The sequence below is a fragment of the Homalodisca vitripennis genome, chromosome X (assembly GCF_021130785.1).
Source record: "Homalodisca vitripennis isolate AUS2020 chromosome X, UT_GWSS_2.1, whole genome shotgun sequence".
In the NCBI taxonomy this organism is placed as follows: domain Eukaryota; kingdom Metazoa; phylum Arthropoda; class Insecta; order Hemiptera; family Cicadellidae; genus Homalodisca; species Homalodisca vitripennis.
In genome coordinates, this window is record NC_060215.1 from 140,612,810 (window position 1) to 140,629,610 (window position 16,801).

General features: G+C 34.0%; 1 protein-coding gene across 2 annotated transcripts in view; it reads left to right on the top strand.

Moving 5' to 3' along the window:
• LOC124369920 (prohormone-3) overlaps nucleotides 1–16,547 on the top strand; it is a 99,755-nt gene extending 83,208 nt beyond the window's left edge. The window contains exons 4-7 of one of the 2 annotated variants that reach the window (XM_046828105.1): nucleotides 6,501–6,644; nucleotides 7,348–7,436; nucleotides 11,934–12,105; nucleotides 14,310–16,547. In XM_046828105.1, coding sequence (XP_046684061.1) covers nucleotides 6,501–6,644; nucleotides 7,348–7,436; nucleotides 11,934–12,080 — 380 coding nt within the window. In that variant the 3' untranslated portion in view covers nucleotides 12,081–12,105; nucleotides 14,310–16,547. The remainder of the gene's footprint in view (nucleotides 1–6,500; nucleotides 6,645–7,347; nucleotides 7,437–11,933; nucleotides 12,106–14,309) is intronic. The other variant, XM_046828104.1, reaches the window with a different exon arrangement.
• The last annotated feature ends 254 nt before the right edge of the window (nucleotides 16,548–16,801 follow it).

A 16,801-nucleotide genomic window follows, 5' to 3' on the forward strand; every position in this document is an offset into this window, starting at 1 on the left:
TCGGGTTGGGAGTTTTGAAAACAAAATTGAACTTTTGTTTACCTTTTTTTATAACTCGCGTGGAATAAACCGAAAACAAACGTGATATTTTCTGCTCTATGCTATCTATACGTTGTTTAACAATAACTATTTACTGGCGCTGTATATTCTATTACATCAGACTCTTTGGCAAATTATTCTGATCTCTTAAAGCGAATGGGTAGAAATTTTATTAAAATGGATTTGTGAGGTGAGACTATTTGCTGTAAGAATGACATAATGTTGGATGAATTTTAAAACAGAGGAAGGTTTCTGAACCTGCTAAAATTAAATTTATTGTTCTGTGTCGGTATAGTTACATCAAAGGCATTTATGTTATTATATTCCTTTAAATATTTCAGAAATAAATTAACTCCCCTGATGTTGTTACAAAACTTTGCCATCTACTTAAAAGTACTTCTTTACAGACCTTATTTAATTTTTTAAAGGCCTTAAAAATTATCATTGTTGGAGCATTGGTAGTCTACATACAAATAGAGAATATCTAATCTGTGTGGATTTACATATGACTCAATATTTAGTTTGTTCGTTTATTTTATAATTTTTAAGGTTGTTTATATTTTTAAGAACGATTTTAAAATTCTTTCCAGTGTTTTAGTTACTTAGTAAGAAAGAGGAGAAGGTTAATCTGTAAAAGAAGTAATGGACACTCTTTGTGCAGTTTTAGTAAGCCACAGAGCAATGGGTTTTTTACAGTTATTTATTATTCCTTTTGATGTTCAGAGGAGGTATCTTTTCTCTCTACTTCTGATAATGCATAAAATAAATACTGTCTGATGTACATTATTAAGGTTGTATTTCCTTTATCACCACACTTGCTTTCTCTAGTTATTTTTAGTCACATTTTCGCAATAGTTGAGCATCATATACAGAAATTCATATACATTTCTTATTATTTGTTCACATTCTGTGTGTATCGTAATTGTTTACACATACAGTATGTATGGATGGTAATGTTGTTATGATAATAATGTGAATTCTCTTTATAATGGCAAAACTATTAAATGGCTCCAATATAGTAGCAATACAAATATTGTCTTTGAAATTGGCAGATAAATAATTTGATTATACTTATATAATGTTATTTGTGAATGGAGCATTTTCTCAAACTCGAATACATCGTTTTATTGTACGTATATTACATTAAATAGAAAACGCTTTTTATATTGAGGTTATTATCTATCCCGACATTTCGAAATTATTACATTGTTTAAATAAAGATGTTGTTCAACATACATGGTGCGTTTTAATCCACATGTGCCTTATTAAATATAAGATCATGATACAAACTACGTTCATTTATGTTACAACATAACATCTTTGAATAACATTTGTATGTCAGCAATGTAACTTCGAAACTTTGGGATAGATCATATTCTCAAGATAAAACGCGTTTTCTTTTTAACGCACGTTAAAACAATATATTCAAGTTTAAGAACATTGCTCCGTTCACACAAATATTACCAGTATTTGTACAGTATTTATTACCATAATCAAATAATTTGGTATATAATGTTTTGTTATATTTTGCATAATCGAGTATTATATGGTGTACTTTATATATTGATATTCCAAACCATCTCTTTGACATTGCCACTTGACTTATTGGACACTATGTGGAGGATAACATCCATTCCAGGAAACTTGCTCATAATAAAGTCAGTATTATGAGCCGTCTCTTAATATTGATCGCCTCTATTTCCATCCCCAAGGGGCACATAAAGATCTCCCCCCCTCACCTCCCCCACAACCTACAGCACGCGGCGGCCACCTACCGAGTAATTCTTCACGCGTCTAATTTCCATTTTGCTAACATCTCTACTCACGGTAAATCTTTGCTACAGCTATATTGACGAGTAACAAAACAAACTTATTTCTATAATTTACAAACATCCTCAGTATCCTTATTGTACACGAAATTTGTACCACATGTCCCTACAGAGGCTAGTGTGTGGTGACGAGTTTATTTCTTGTCGATGTGCACACATGGTGCCATAACCGTTATCATATTGATCATAATAAACAATTTTATAAAAACTATTATGGTATGAAAAAACTAAAATGCAAAATGAGCAACTGTTTTATTTTTTGCTTCCGACCTCATAAAATATGCTCCGTTATTTTTTTTATCTGATTATATCTATATTAACATTATCAAACACGCAAAATAAGGTATGTTATTTGTTGCTTAATATAAGTATTGAACTGAAGGATTAATTATAAACTTTAAAAACTAAATTTGAATTATTTCAGAGGTATTTAGAACCATTAGAAAAGGAAAGCCATATTGCGCAGGCGGTCATAGTAAAACAGTAGAGCAGTTTGCTATGTGTAGTATCGTAAATGATTGAAATATCAGTCCAGTAAATAGATGGGGTCAGAAATATTAGTCTACTATATAGATGACTCTGCGTTTTCAGCGCCGACCTCCAACAGCCAGACAGAGACACGAGTTTTATGCGGACATTGGGACCTGCAATCCCCTTATGTGTTGGGGAATATTTCTGAGTAATAAATTTACAATGTAGTATGAATGAACTCTGTGGGCCAGCAGGCCACACTGACCGCATTTCTTGTTAAATATCTACGTGTGACAGCTGTTACGATCTCCTGCCTGACTCCTTGCGAAAACCAGTAGGTTTTTTATATATAAATGCTGAATTGAGAATTGATAACAATTGTGTTTCTGTATAAAGCAAGATATTCCGGTACAGTGGTAAACCTAGAAATATTTCTGAGTGGTGTCCAGAACACCAGGGAGTCAGGAGCATGGAAACTCCTGATACCAATAGGGAGATTGGGAGGCCCTCCCCCTAGAAAATATTGTAATATTAGGTTTTAGAATCGTTATTTCATAGTATTTCTGAACTAATCAAAGGTGGACAAAGATCAGGTCAGAGTGTATAGCTTACAGTAAAATCACTCTATTACCAATCACCAGGTTTTTCCCCGTGCGAAACATACATCCATAGCCCGCCAAAAGAAGTAGTAACTTCAATAAAGTTATTAAACTACAATCTTATCTTTTATTTTTGACCGGGTAGTTCACAAAATTCGGCACTGATCACATTATGGATTTAAGAGTCATTATCTTGAACGTGTAATTTTAAAAAACCATTATTTAAAACGTTTAATTTTTAACACAGATTAAATCGAGCAGGTTTTGTTGATTTACCGGTAACTGCTCGTTTTAACGCCCAAATCGCCAAACTGCGCCCAGGGCGGTGTTCCCTCGTGGTGACAACAAATTAACCCAGTACAGAACTGATCATAGCTCGGGAAACTCAGTCACTACTGTGACAACTGATCACACAGGGACTACTGTAACAGGTACTTTGTATATCGGATACTCGTCTGTCCCGAGAGTAGGTACAAGTTACTGCAAACCGAAAGTACCCGGTACAGGATACTCATAAAGGTACTTTAACGATACAGATACTTTACACGATTACTGCCTGGTACAAAGTAGCGGACTTGTTTAGCACTAACAGTACTGAAACTTGTACCTTTACCATTTTCGGAGTACTCTGTTACGTATGATTTTAAATCAGTACAAGTAAATTTTGTGCTCGGTCACTGAAAGTACCGGGTACAGACAGAAACCACAAGAAATAGTAAGAACTAACCACACTTTCGTAGTTGCCGCGTGAAGGTAAAATAAAAATATTAAGTGTTTTGAAAAAAATTGAAATATTGCGTGAGCACCACACGTGTATTTCGCAAATTTAATATATATATATATATATATATATATATATATATCAACTTTATATATAATTATAAAGTTTGAATTTAAATATTTTATTATGACGACTGATTTCCAAGATCTAAGAATAATTGTTCTTTTTAGTTGAGAAAAGACTTTTATGCATTCTATTATTTTGAAAAACTTCTCTTAGGGGGACCGGCCCTTTTGCCCCCCCCCCCAGTCGGTGCGCCCTTGGCCGGATATCTGATGTGCTTTTTAAACGCAGCCATAATAACTAAATTTTGAACAGTTATTAAGTGGATCTAAAATAGATCTATATGCCCCTCCTCAATCTATAATACCATATTGTGAAATCAATTGTGCACAAACGTAATAATTAGTTTTAATTTCATTGAGATTTTATATGTCAGTTAATTGATTAAATACGTAAATCATCTTCGTTATTTAGATTCTAACATGAAATTTGTGGTTCCTATTTTAATTTTGAACCCATGATGACTCCAAGGTACTTGTACTGGTTCACCCTCTGTAACACCCGACAATCACAGGAGCCACTGTTCGTGTCACCGCAAGAGTGGAGTACCAATCTCATGTCCACAGGCGCCTCGCCCGCGCTGTGCAATGAGATCGGCATATATTCAGTTTTTAAATATTAGTGGTTGAATGACATCCTATACGTTAGTAAGAATACACGTGTGTTTCATACAGGGTTAGGGATTTGAAATGTTATTCTTTGAAATGAATAATTGTTTCCCCATACATCCTAACTGTGTAAAATAGTTACAAAATAATTTCATGAATTTTCAGACAATGTTTGCCAAAATCCTAAATGTTTTTTTTCTAATCTTGACTTTTTTAAATAATAAGAAATAGAAAACAATAAAAACAAATAATAATGAAACCATTGAGTTATGTGGATCTGGCGATATTCTCGTCTAAAGCAAATTATCTCGCAACAAATATAATGTTATCATTACTGAATTGTTTATTTAAAAAATAATTAATGTTTTGAATATATAATAATATGTATTTGCAATTACATATTAGTTAGTTTAGTACAATGAGTCAAAAACAGCATGAAGTTTCTTTACAGTAAAAATTACATTTTTATAGGCATAACTATGTAATTGTATTACAAAATTTGTTATATGGCTTCGATTACTATGAATAAATAGATTATTAGACAATTTCGTGTTTGGTCATACATACAGTACATTCATACAATACATTCTGGAAATAAAGTTAGTACTAGTTCGTTGAAAATCGCTCGTTAGAAAACCAAAAGTGAGATATCTTACATATTCCGATACGTTCTTCTACCTTCCAATACATTAAACCATTACTACAACTAATTAACAAAACTAACAATATAAAATGTGCTCTGAACTTTATCGACACAGAATGTTTTAATTTTAACTAACCTTAAGGTTAAACATAACTATCATTTTAGAGTGTGTAAACAAATTACTCGATATTTATAATTAAGATTAAACAAGTAAATTACTGGGCTATAAGAGATAACCTACATAAGATTCCGCACTAACCCGTGTACAGAAAATTGCATCTTAAATTTAATATGTAGGTAAATCGTGTTTATAAATAAAAGCTAGATTATCATCACAAGTTAACTCCTATCTAAGCATTTGCATAATTCCCGTGGAAGTTCTTAGTGCACAAGCTCTGCATTAGACTGTAACAGATACCGCTCCAACCAAGAGAGGGAGGATGTTTAAAGTTTAAACTTTGACTTTAATACATTACCTCTTAAGGTTTCTGCATCTGACATGTTATAGTTTACTAGTTTAGCAGTTAATTCATTAAATATTTGTAGCTTGAATTTGTAAAATTATTTATATTTATAAGTAAAATAATGTTATACGTATTTTATACATATATTGAGTATAAGAGGCTTACCAAGGTAACATTTATAACCAGTTAGAAATGCTTTAGATCTGATCATTAATTTCAAAATGGTAGCCATTTTAAATTTTAAATGGACTGCCTCTAATTCACCTATATTGATAAACAATTACACTGGAATACATTTTTCAAATTTTATTTCAAATTTTAATATACTTTTTTAATAATCGGATATACGATAATTGAATATGATGGATTAATTGTAGTCCCGTTTTTCGAACTTTACTGTGTAATGGCGAAGCCCAATACGCGCCATTTGCATTTCTGATGCTGCTGTGTCCAAATTATGCTTAATAATACGCTCATAATGACCCAACAATTAAAATAGAATACAATTTAGACAGCTGCAATCGAGTAGATGAAGTAAAAGTATTATTTTAAAAATATACTGTATGGAGCAAACTTATTGAGGTTCGCATGAATTTCGAATATAGAAGGGTATAGGCACAGACGCATCCTTGTGTTTTCCAAATGGTAGTTTCTACTGCAGCCGTAAATTTTCATGCTTATTAGCTAATTAGAATCATTAAGAGGTGATAGCGTGTTCTGACTAACCTAACTTCTGACAAAACTGACCTAAAAACTAACAACTTAGCTATTCTTTGACCCCAAAATCTATGTAACTCTTCCTTGAAGCATTAGGGGCCTATATTCCAAGTTTCAAGCCTATGGGACTTTTCCATCATAAGTTATATCCATACGGACAAACAGACAGACAATGTTATGATTTTTAGAAGGGCCTGTCGAGTCCTTAGCGATTTCTGTTCGAACTTAGACTAAAAGACACAGAAAGGAACACAGCTCCTTAGTACTTTGTTGTTCTGTTTAACAGACATAGGACACTGCGTGTTCGTGTATGGTCTGCGGATGGGAGAGTTCTGCCAGAGAGACAATGAGTGTGAGACCGGCCTGGTCTGCATGCACACTGGTGACTCGCGCTCCTGCCAACCCGCCATCTCCAGTCGCAAACAGTACAGTAAGTAACATTTACAATCGTACGTTATACGAGTGTCACAGAGAGTAACAGAGATATGGGGAAATAAAAAAGGTTGAATATTAACTCCTATTAACTTTTTTAATGTTTCAATTCCGTGAAAGCCACATTCCATGAACGATCAATAGACGAACTATCAAGTAATTGTGTAATTTTGTTCCATTCGTGTGCATCAGATGTTACTTCGTGTAAACAGATTTTACTGCTGTGTAAAACAGCTGTTACAAATTGATGTCTTTCAGTTTATAGTATTACTATGTCAGTTATGTTAACTTTCTACTCTTAAGTGTTTAAGTAACTTGTAACTTTAAGTAAATATACAGGTAGTTACAAAAATACACAGAAGGACATAATTAAATAGTTAAAATGGTTGTTTCATTAATCTATTTACCATGTTTCTAAAAATATATATATTTCACATCTGACATACACTATTAATGGACAGAGAGTGTACTGTATAGATCAACAGTTACAGCAAATTAAAAAACATGAAGTGATAAAATATTTAAGAGTTCGCAAATTGTTCCCTTTTACATTTAAATGTTAACATTTGACCTTCAGCATTGGGAACTTTCATTTCGCATTTGCTTTGTACAAAAACTACAATATCAAAAGAGTTTGCTTTGGTAATAAACGTGATCAACGATTTAATCAATAATTGATCAGTGCTTAAATATTTTCACAGGTGAAGACTGCATGATGAGCAGTGAGTGCGATATCCACAAGGGACTTTGTTGCCAGTTCCAGCGCAGGCATCGGCAGGCACCTCGCAAGGTAACCTTATCTATTACTACTGGTAATTTATTAATCTCATAAATTAACATTGTCAGTATCACAAAGCGTAACCAATGCCTTATACACAGTATAGTATAGTAAACAGCTCACTCTACTGTTTGAATACAGTAAAATGTAATTACCAGTTTATTTTACTACTTTTATGATGCCAATAAGAAGTCATAAATATTGTTTGGACGGCAATGCTTTTATAACAATCTATTTGTATATTTATCTATCTAAACTCAATTTCTTTTAATCCTTTCTGATGTTAAAACCGGAGTATCTCAGGACAACATATTACGCCCAGTTTTGATTCACATAGCTGTGTGATTAGAAGCAACATTATAAATAACTTGTTTTTATACTCTGTCATTAATACTGAAAGAACTGTGTATCTGAGTTTGTATTTGACAGAAACTATCATACTAGGTACTTCTGCGTTGTGTGTACGTAGTTATTTATTTTCATTTCCTGTAGGTAAATCTATTATACAATTAACTATTACCTTTGCAGTGTAAAACCAAATATTTTTATATCTAAAAATCAAGTTTGAAAGAGCTAAAACCGTAAAAACAATAACCAAGATAATTAATTTAGAAACAACTAATTCATTTACAATATAGAATCAGACAATGAATAACATAACATAGCGTCTTTTGGTGTTACGAGATGAAAACATAAGACAAAATCATAATAATCACTTAGTGAAATAGTTATGGTGTCGTAATAACCGACTGAAGAAATAATTCTTTTTATCGTTTTCTTAATTTATTTCTTGGTTTTAATTGATAATTCTCAGTATCTTCTGAATGACGTCTTTGAGTCTAAAATATTGCCAAAGTTCCCACTTCTGATCAAAACATATATAAGAAACACGAAATGAAAATAATTTATAATTCCGTCAGAAAAGTTATTATTGATCATGAATATACCACGTTTATAATCATACAGAATACTGAACTTCTATTCAAACGTAGTTAAGTATGGCTTCAAAGAACTCTACGCAATACATCCTTATCATCTTTACTCTCCAAAACCCCATCCAGCATTGAATTCTCCATTCTATGTTACCATTCTCTCTTGATATGTATCCAGTCTGTTATAGGAATTGGATAATAAATTGCCCGTTTGAAAAAATTTCTTAAATCATCATTGTGCACTATTTGAGACTTTTCTAGAGCAATAATTTTAAGGAACCCAAGTAGAAATAAATTTTTAACAGTGCCTAAATAGCGAATTTACATTGGTAGCCATGCATTCAGAACAGGTAGAATTAGTCATTACCTTACCATCTTTCAGAATAATACGGAATGATACCTACTTCACTAAATTCATTAACCTTCATTAACTCTATCGGTTGGTAAGATTATGGACGTTATTCGATGATCCGATGATCTTCAATTTTTGCAATTCTACTCTTACTGATTACAGATATTACTCTTCGTCTTGTTTTCAAAGTCCAAAACACTACTCACAGATGTTTCGTCATATTTAACTCTTAGCCCTACCTTTAAACTTTTATTGTTTTCTTTATAGCAAAAGCATCTGAACGTTTATCTTTAACTGGAAGAAAAACTGGATATCTAAACTTAATTATTTTATCATATTGGTTTGTTATAAAAACATGATATAATCCTATTCCAAAAAAAGCAGCAAAATGATTATTTGGTGTCGTTAGATCTTTTTCCTTACCTCATAATTTTCATTCACTGTACTGTATGTGACGTAACATCAATTTACTATTCTTTTATTGTGTATGGTATTGCAATGGTCAATTCAGTAGTACAGTATTAATAGTAAGAGAACTTTTACAGCATTATCCGTTTTTCTTTTTAGTACACAGCATATTTTTTAATTTACTTACGTGAAACCAAATAGCAAGTATGGTGTAGCGAAAATATGAGACGAAAATAAAACATAAATGGTGATTAATTTTAATTTTTATTAGATAATTTTATACACTTATTACTGTTTTACAATTTTTCTATATACCTCCTGCGTGACCTAAACACTTTTGCCACCGATTTTGAACTTTCAGTATTCCCTGGTCATAGAAAGTTTAAGGGCGAGTTGTAACCCAACAGCGCACGTGCTCCTCGCCTTCTTTATTGCTGTCAAACAGTTTTTCTCCCAATGATTCCTTCGTAGGACAGAACAAAAAATAGTTACGAGGGACAATTTAGGGCTAAAAAGAGGGTGTTCAAGGGGTTTCCAGCCCATTTCTTCCAGTGTATCCCTTGTCAAAGCCGCGGTGTGAGGCCTGGGGGAGAATGACATCTCTGATGGGCACGTCTCTTCTTTTGTTTCCATAGGCGGCTTCGTCGACCCAACAACTGACAGTAGTAACTCGTATTGAATATACGATGATCATGTAGTAAATTGACCAATAAAATTCCCCTAGAGTCTAAAGAAACAGTTTGAATGACCTTCCCTGTAGACAGACATGTTTTGGCTTTCAGGGTGCCATTTCAGGGCATCATGATTTCTCCACTACTCCTTACTTGCTATTTTTGACTCGTGGGTTGTGGTGATGTACCCACGTCTCCTCACATGTAACGATGCGCTTTAAAAACCTCTCCCTTTCTTGCTGATATATTCCAGAAGCCTTCCAGTGATCTCCGACCTGACCTGTTTTTGGTCTACAGTCAACAACCTCGGAACCCATCAAGCACTAATGTATATAGAAGCCTTCCAGTGATATCCGATCTGAACTGTTCTTGGTCTTGGTCTTCAGCCAACAACCTCGGAACCAATTTAGCACTAATTATTCTGAAATCGAGTTGTTCAGTGATTATGGATTGAACACTTCCAAAGCTGATGCGCACTTCTGATGAAATTTCTGCCACGGTTAACCGGTGATCACGTTCAATAAGCTCTCGAACGGCACGAATATTGTCATCTGTAAGGTTTGTCCTTGGGCGTAGATTCGTTTTACGACTTTCGTTTACGACCCATTCTCGGTCACCCTTGAATTCTCTTGCGCACGTAAATACGCGATTCTGAGACAGTATACTGTCCCCAAACTCTCCCCACAAACGAGTTTCATTTCTCGGTGGTTTGACGCCTTCATTGATTAAAAACTTTATGATAACCCGTTGCGCAACAGACGAAGGGACTTCTTGCTCGGTCATGCCTGTACTGACGGCAATGCCGAACAGAACGCTTACCAGAACGGTTCCCTCATTCCTCATAAACCAAACAACTTTTGGTTCAATAAGCACAATACTAAATTGTGCTTATTTAGAAGACAGGTCCTTCACAAAAATGTCTCGGTAGGATCTGTATTCTAAGAAGAATACCAAAATTACCTTTTATGTTTTATTTACCCATTATATATGGGTATGGGTATATGGCCAAGGTGCCATTTTGACACTCCATTCATATTATACGCCACACATTATGGGTTTTATTCGAAAATAATAAACTACTTCCATGGTTAAGTTATTCCTGTAAAAATCTTTGAAACATAAAAAAAACTCAAATATAGATGGGTGTATGTTTTCATACGATTCAGTTTTTTAATTTGGCGAAAGCGTGAAAACTCTCCCGAACATATTAATCGAAGTCAGGGTCAGATTCCGTTATATGCCCCCAACGCTTGAACTTTTTTCAATGAACTTAGAACGATATAAAACGTTGTAGTTGAGTAACAGAACTAGCATTATGCCCCCAACGCCAATTTTTCATTTACGAATGATTATAATGAATTACAATTGGTTACTAGCTAAGAAAAAAGGGTACTTACGTATTATATCGACCACACCACTACATTTCTCCAAACACAAAAATTCAACAAAAACAAACGTTACCAAACTCTTTATTGAAAAAAACACGCAAAACTTGTTTTTATTCTTGATCACACTCCGCCACCCAAAATGCGAGTGCCTCCGGCCATCAGCGCGGGCTTTCCGCGCTGATGTCAACGAAAGAAAAACATCCCTCGAGATAGTACCTATCAGTAAAATATCGAATTTTAGAGGGGCTGATCAGAAATATAAATTTACTTCTAATGAAAAGCCAATTATGTACCGTGCAAAACACTTAAATAATCATGTGATGCCGCGCGACCTCCCGTAATCGGGATTCACGAGGAAGATAAGATAACAGCGACAGCAATACCGATCGCAATACCTGGAAATGCTTGTTGATTGATGGAATGTTAGTTCTGTTACTCAAATACATCATTTTATAACGTTCTAAGTTCATTGGAAAAAGTTCAAGCATTGGGGGCATATAAGGGAATCTGACCCGAAGTCAGTACTAAGTCCTAATCGTCGTAAACAATTATTTAATATAATCTGACAACAAATATTTTCTACTTTCCTTTGGATTGTATAGTTATGAACTAATAGTATTACCATTATTCATAGCAGTAGTATTGTGGTTTCTTCAGGTAGTATAAAATTCTCAAAATAATTTTTGTTTTGATTGTATTACTGTATTTATTTCATTCGCATGAAGGTTTTAGCATTCATGAGATGTTTTGTCGCACAGGTATGCTCTTACTTCAAGGACCCTCTGGTATGTATCGGCCCTGTGGCCTCGGACCAGGTCAAGATGGTGGAGATGGAGCGCACAGCTGGGGAGAAGCGACTGACAGCCAAGAGCGTGGCTAATGGCTATAACCACCTCAAGCGCTAGATCATCAGTAGTTCAATATTTTAAGGTATGTAACTGACCTTATCCTCCTTTTTGCGATATCTATCAGTTATTCCTATATCTTTTAAAAAATCTGTTGTATAGGCTGATCCTTGACAAATGATTTAAGGCAACTGTAGACAAAACATACTTTGTCTCGCATGGAGAAATCTGTCATATTCTCCCAAGATGTTCCTGATTATTCTTGATCCATTCATTTGCTCCATCGCTCATACCTTATTGCTTCCAACAGTAACTCTATTTTCCAATGACAAATACCACAATTCACTTAATATTTATAAATTGCAGTTTATTTTGTAATACAAAAAGCAACGTGAATTTTTAACTGTAATGAATTTAAAGTTACGAACGTCTACTTTACTTCCTTAAAGTGAAACAAGCGTTTTCGCAAAGCGTCTTAACATTTTTGTAAATACAACAATTTTTCTCTTAGTATGTTATTTATCTTGAAACAACAAGTATTTCAGTACAAGAGCTCGTTCTAAAGTGTAACATGAATTTTAAATAATTCAATACGAAAATAGGAAAGGAAATATTGGATAAACGCTAGTATCCACATATCACACCCATGTTTGATTCATTCTGCTCTATTGATAGATATAGACGAATTAACATGATCTGGTAAGCCCTGAAGATCTTGTGGATATAAAGATCATATGGTTGCTTTGGAGAATCAGTAGTGTGATTCGTTAAGCGTTCAAAATGTTAGTCCATAGCTCATTAAGAATTCTGCAGTTTGAGGCAACCCATCCCTGCAAGTATTCATGAGCAGTAGTCCATTTTATTAGTCTTGCCATTGTACTTCTGAAACAGAATGTCTTAATAATTGGTGGCAGTAGCAGCATGCAAACCGTTCAACACAGGGACTCAATTTATTTCCTCGATTGCAATGATCGTGTCATCATGATATCGAGCGTGGGCGTCCATCTGTGTAAAAAAACTGTTCTTGTGCTATCGCACCCAGCATTACACAAAACTTGTAGACACAGTGTTGCATTCATAATCATGATAACTTTTCAACAAATCTGATTCACAAGATTGGTAGCAGTGGATTCCTCTTGTCAAGCGAAATATTGTTGAGAAGTCGTTGATTGAATGTGAACAAATTGGAATTATCTAATTCCTGAGCAAGAAAAGCAGATTTCAACCTATGAACTTGTAAAACATTCCCTAAGTTATAATTATTTTAAGTGTACATCGAACCGTAAAGAGCTTAGCTTTTAATAAGCTGTTTTCAACCATCGCGTCGCTAGTGATAGTAACTGTTTCGATCCTAACCGATCCGTCTCTGTCGGAAAATGTTACTTCTTTGTCAAACATCTAAACGTGGGTTGTGAAACCAGATAGCTAATCCATCAGGAAACACGCTACCGTGGAAAAGGCCGTCGGCATACATTTTGACATCCACAAATATCGTCGATCCATTGCTACTTTGATCAAGAAAATCTACTGTCTCTATGTCAGGAAGCCATGTATCCCCCACCCATCTTCTTGTATCCAAACTGGACTTTGAGGTTCATACATAGGTGACGAAATTTCCCTTATACAGCCATTGGAAAGACAATAGTAAATTCTCCTCCAAAAATAAAAGTGGGTCGGTAATAAATCAAAACACTGTACTTAGACGGATTTAAGATAACCCTCTTCGCGATGACGTCAATATCCTAAAGGGATCGAAATTTGTCTGAAGAGCCACTTCAACTCAGATCGTCCAAAATCCCAAAAATTGCATACGAGCATACTAGCTCTCATACGAAAAGTCTATATCTGGGATTACGAAATTCACATCAATGTCCACAACGAGGCAAAACAAAATCGATGAAAACTTATCTCTCACTGGTATTAAACATTGACGACCTCTCTCCTGCCACATCCAACACCGTTAGACTACAGTTACAAAAAAGACAACAGCAAAGGAAAAAAGGAGAATATTAAGAAACACCAAGTTAAGCCCAATCAATCAAAGTGCTAATTAATGGTCGTAACAAGACCTTCTTTTGACTTTATTAATAAGTGTAATCACAGCTAAACTAGTATATTATGAAAATAAAGATGATCATATTATGGTCCTAACACATGTGTATTTTGTATGTTTTCAGGGGGCGCAGTGCAACCGCTCCAATAGTAGCTCTTAGTTGCCGTAAGTCAACTGTATAAGTCAACGTAATGGCAATTCAGTACAAAACCCATGCGTATTTTGTGTGTTTTCAGTGGGCGCAGTGCAGCCACGCCAATAGTAGCTCTTAGTTGCCAGTTGTAAGTCAACATAAAGACCATTCGCTACTAAATACATGCGTATTTTGTGTGTTTTCAGTGGGCGCAGTGCAGCCACTCCAATAGTAGCTCTTAGTTGCCAGTTGTAAGTCAACGTAATGGCCGTTCACATTTTCTATTTCTGTTCCTCGTCTCCTCCCAAAAATCTGTATGGCCTAGTGACTCGATAGTTTTACAATCAATGTGGGAATTAATATTTAGTATTCTTGAGTGTTTCGTTAACGTTTCGTTTTTTTAAAGTTTCCTTGCCATTTTGAATCTTCTCAGTTTGGTAGTATGTACACGCTAAGCATTGTTACAAAGCTTTTGCTACCTAATATTGTATCCTATTGGTACTAAACTATACTTAGGCTATTTAAGTTGTGCTTAAAAGATCCCCAAAATTTTTACTAAGTATGAAAAATAAGCTTTGTATAAATGTAATATCAAGTAAACAACATAGAGTATTGGGATCTTTGATTGCGTTCTATGTGTATACAGCATGGAATACAGCAAGTTAATAGTGTTGTAATATTTAAAATGGATAACAATTCGCCATATACAGTAAAGCTTGAGATAAAAGAATATTTTAGGTATATGCGTTGTTGAAGTAGTTGTATTATTTATTCGACAGTAATATTACTTACAGGTTATTACTTTTTATACGAATTGGTACGTATTCTCTGTAACTGTAATGTACAGTGTACAGTGAGGACGCCAACAACAATTACTAAAGTACCACAACGCACTTCAAATTAGTCAATAATTGCTTTTTATAGTAAATTATCAAAAATATTACGTCACCACTATTTAAAAGTAATGGGTACAGCTAAACTTCTTTTTTGTTTTCTATCATCAAATTTTAAAATACAATTTTGGTCGAAACATTGCTTTAAACAGTGGTATATATGGTAACAGATATGTGAATTAAAACCAAAGAGTTCACACAGAGAATTAAAAAAAAATAGATTTTGTTTCACATGTTACGCGTGGTTATTATCCATGTAAAGCAACTGTATTTGCCATAGATCTGGTAAAACAGTACAAACACCCCATCGGCAACGTACATCCATAGGAATGTATATTCATTATAGTTTACGTTTTCATATTTTTACTAGTTCTATTCTGTACTACAATTTTAAAATATTTAGCAATTATATATGTATTTTTAACAAACAGTAGTTAGTTTATGTTAATATATAAAGTTTCAACTTAAGGAAATAAGTTGTATCGTTTTACGTTATAATCTTGCTTTAAATAACGTCCATAAGTAAAACTACCGACTAACTATTGAAAAAGAAATGTATCACACAAAATTCTTATTAGCATTTTGATTAAGTGTTTCTTTTCTGTGATATTTTCAATTTGGTACTTAAAGTAAATAGGTGTAAGATAGGCATTTCTTACTAAATATATGACTCAAACTATGTACGTTACTTACTAAAACCTTTTATTTTTATAAACCCCTACCTTATTAAAATCTAAATGTGATATTGTTATATACTATATACACTTATTTAATCCAACTACTGAAGTGTGCAGTTGTGTTGTCTCGCATAACTCGACTACTCTTTTCCATATTAGAGGTAGGTAAAAAAAAGTTGGGTTTGTTTTATAACAGTACTTTTATGCAAGGCAACCACAAAGTGTGGATTATGTTCGTAAATGAAGAAGTTTCTTAAGAACGCATAAGTACACGCATACAAATAAGTGAAATTTGAGCATTTATCGTTGTTGAGTTTAAACTGTATTTTATATACATTACTTTAAATACCCCGAGCATTTATACATGTTGAGCTATTGTCGAAAGTGACTGTCATTCATGCAGCCCTTTGCATGTCAGTGTTATAATAGTAGTATAAGATTATGTGCAATGTGCAATGTCAGCTATTTAACCGATGAAGACGGTGAAAACTGTGTATCGATGAATGTCACTCCTAACTCCCAACTGGTTGTTTTCTCTCTTGGGTTACCCCGTGCTCTGCACGCTTACAGCCCCGGCTGAGGCGGACTAACATACATATCAACAGGTGCACCCCAGGACTTCACCGTCCTGCACTAACATATCAGACTTTACACTAGACTTAGATATAAATGTTATATTTAAATATTTTTGATGCATTTTCAGGATCTTAACCTTATATCTGTATTTGTTTCAATTGTATTGTATGAGACGAAATAAATGGCCAAATTAAATGTTTGCTTTTTATTTATCCTGCCGAACTATCTATGTAGATCTGTTTTTCTATAAACTCAGTTTTTTTCATGGTGCACTATTTTCTTCTCAAGGTTTCTCGACATTATAAGAGAGAATATTTTATTCCATGGTAAGTACGTTAGCTCATTAACATATTCTTAGCAGTTGGAAATAATGAGCTCCTTCACAAAGTGACATAAATTGTGTCAGGAAATGGCACATAGTCTGCTAACAAGACATTAGATTTCTCGTT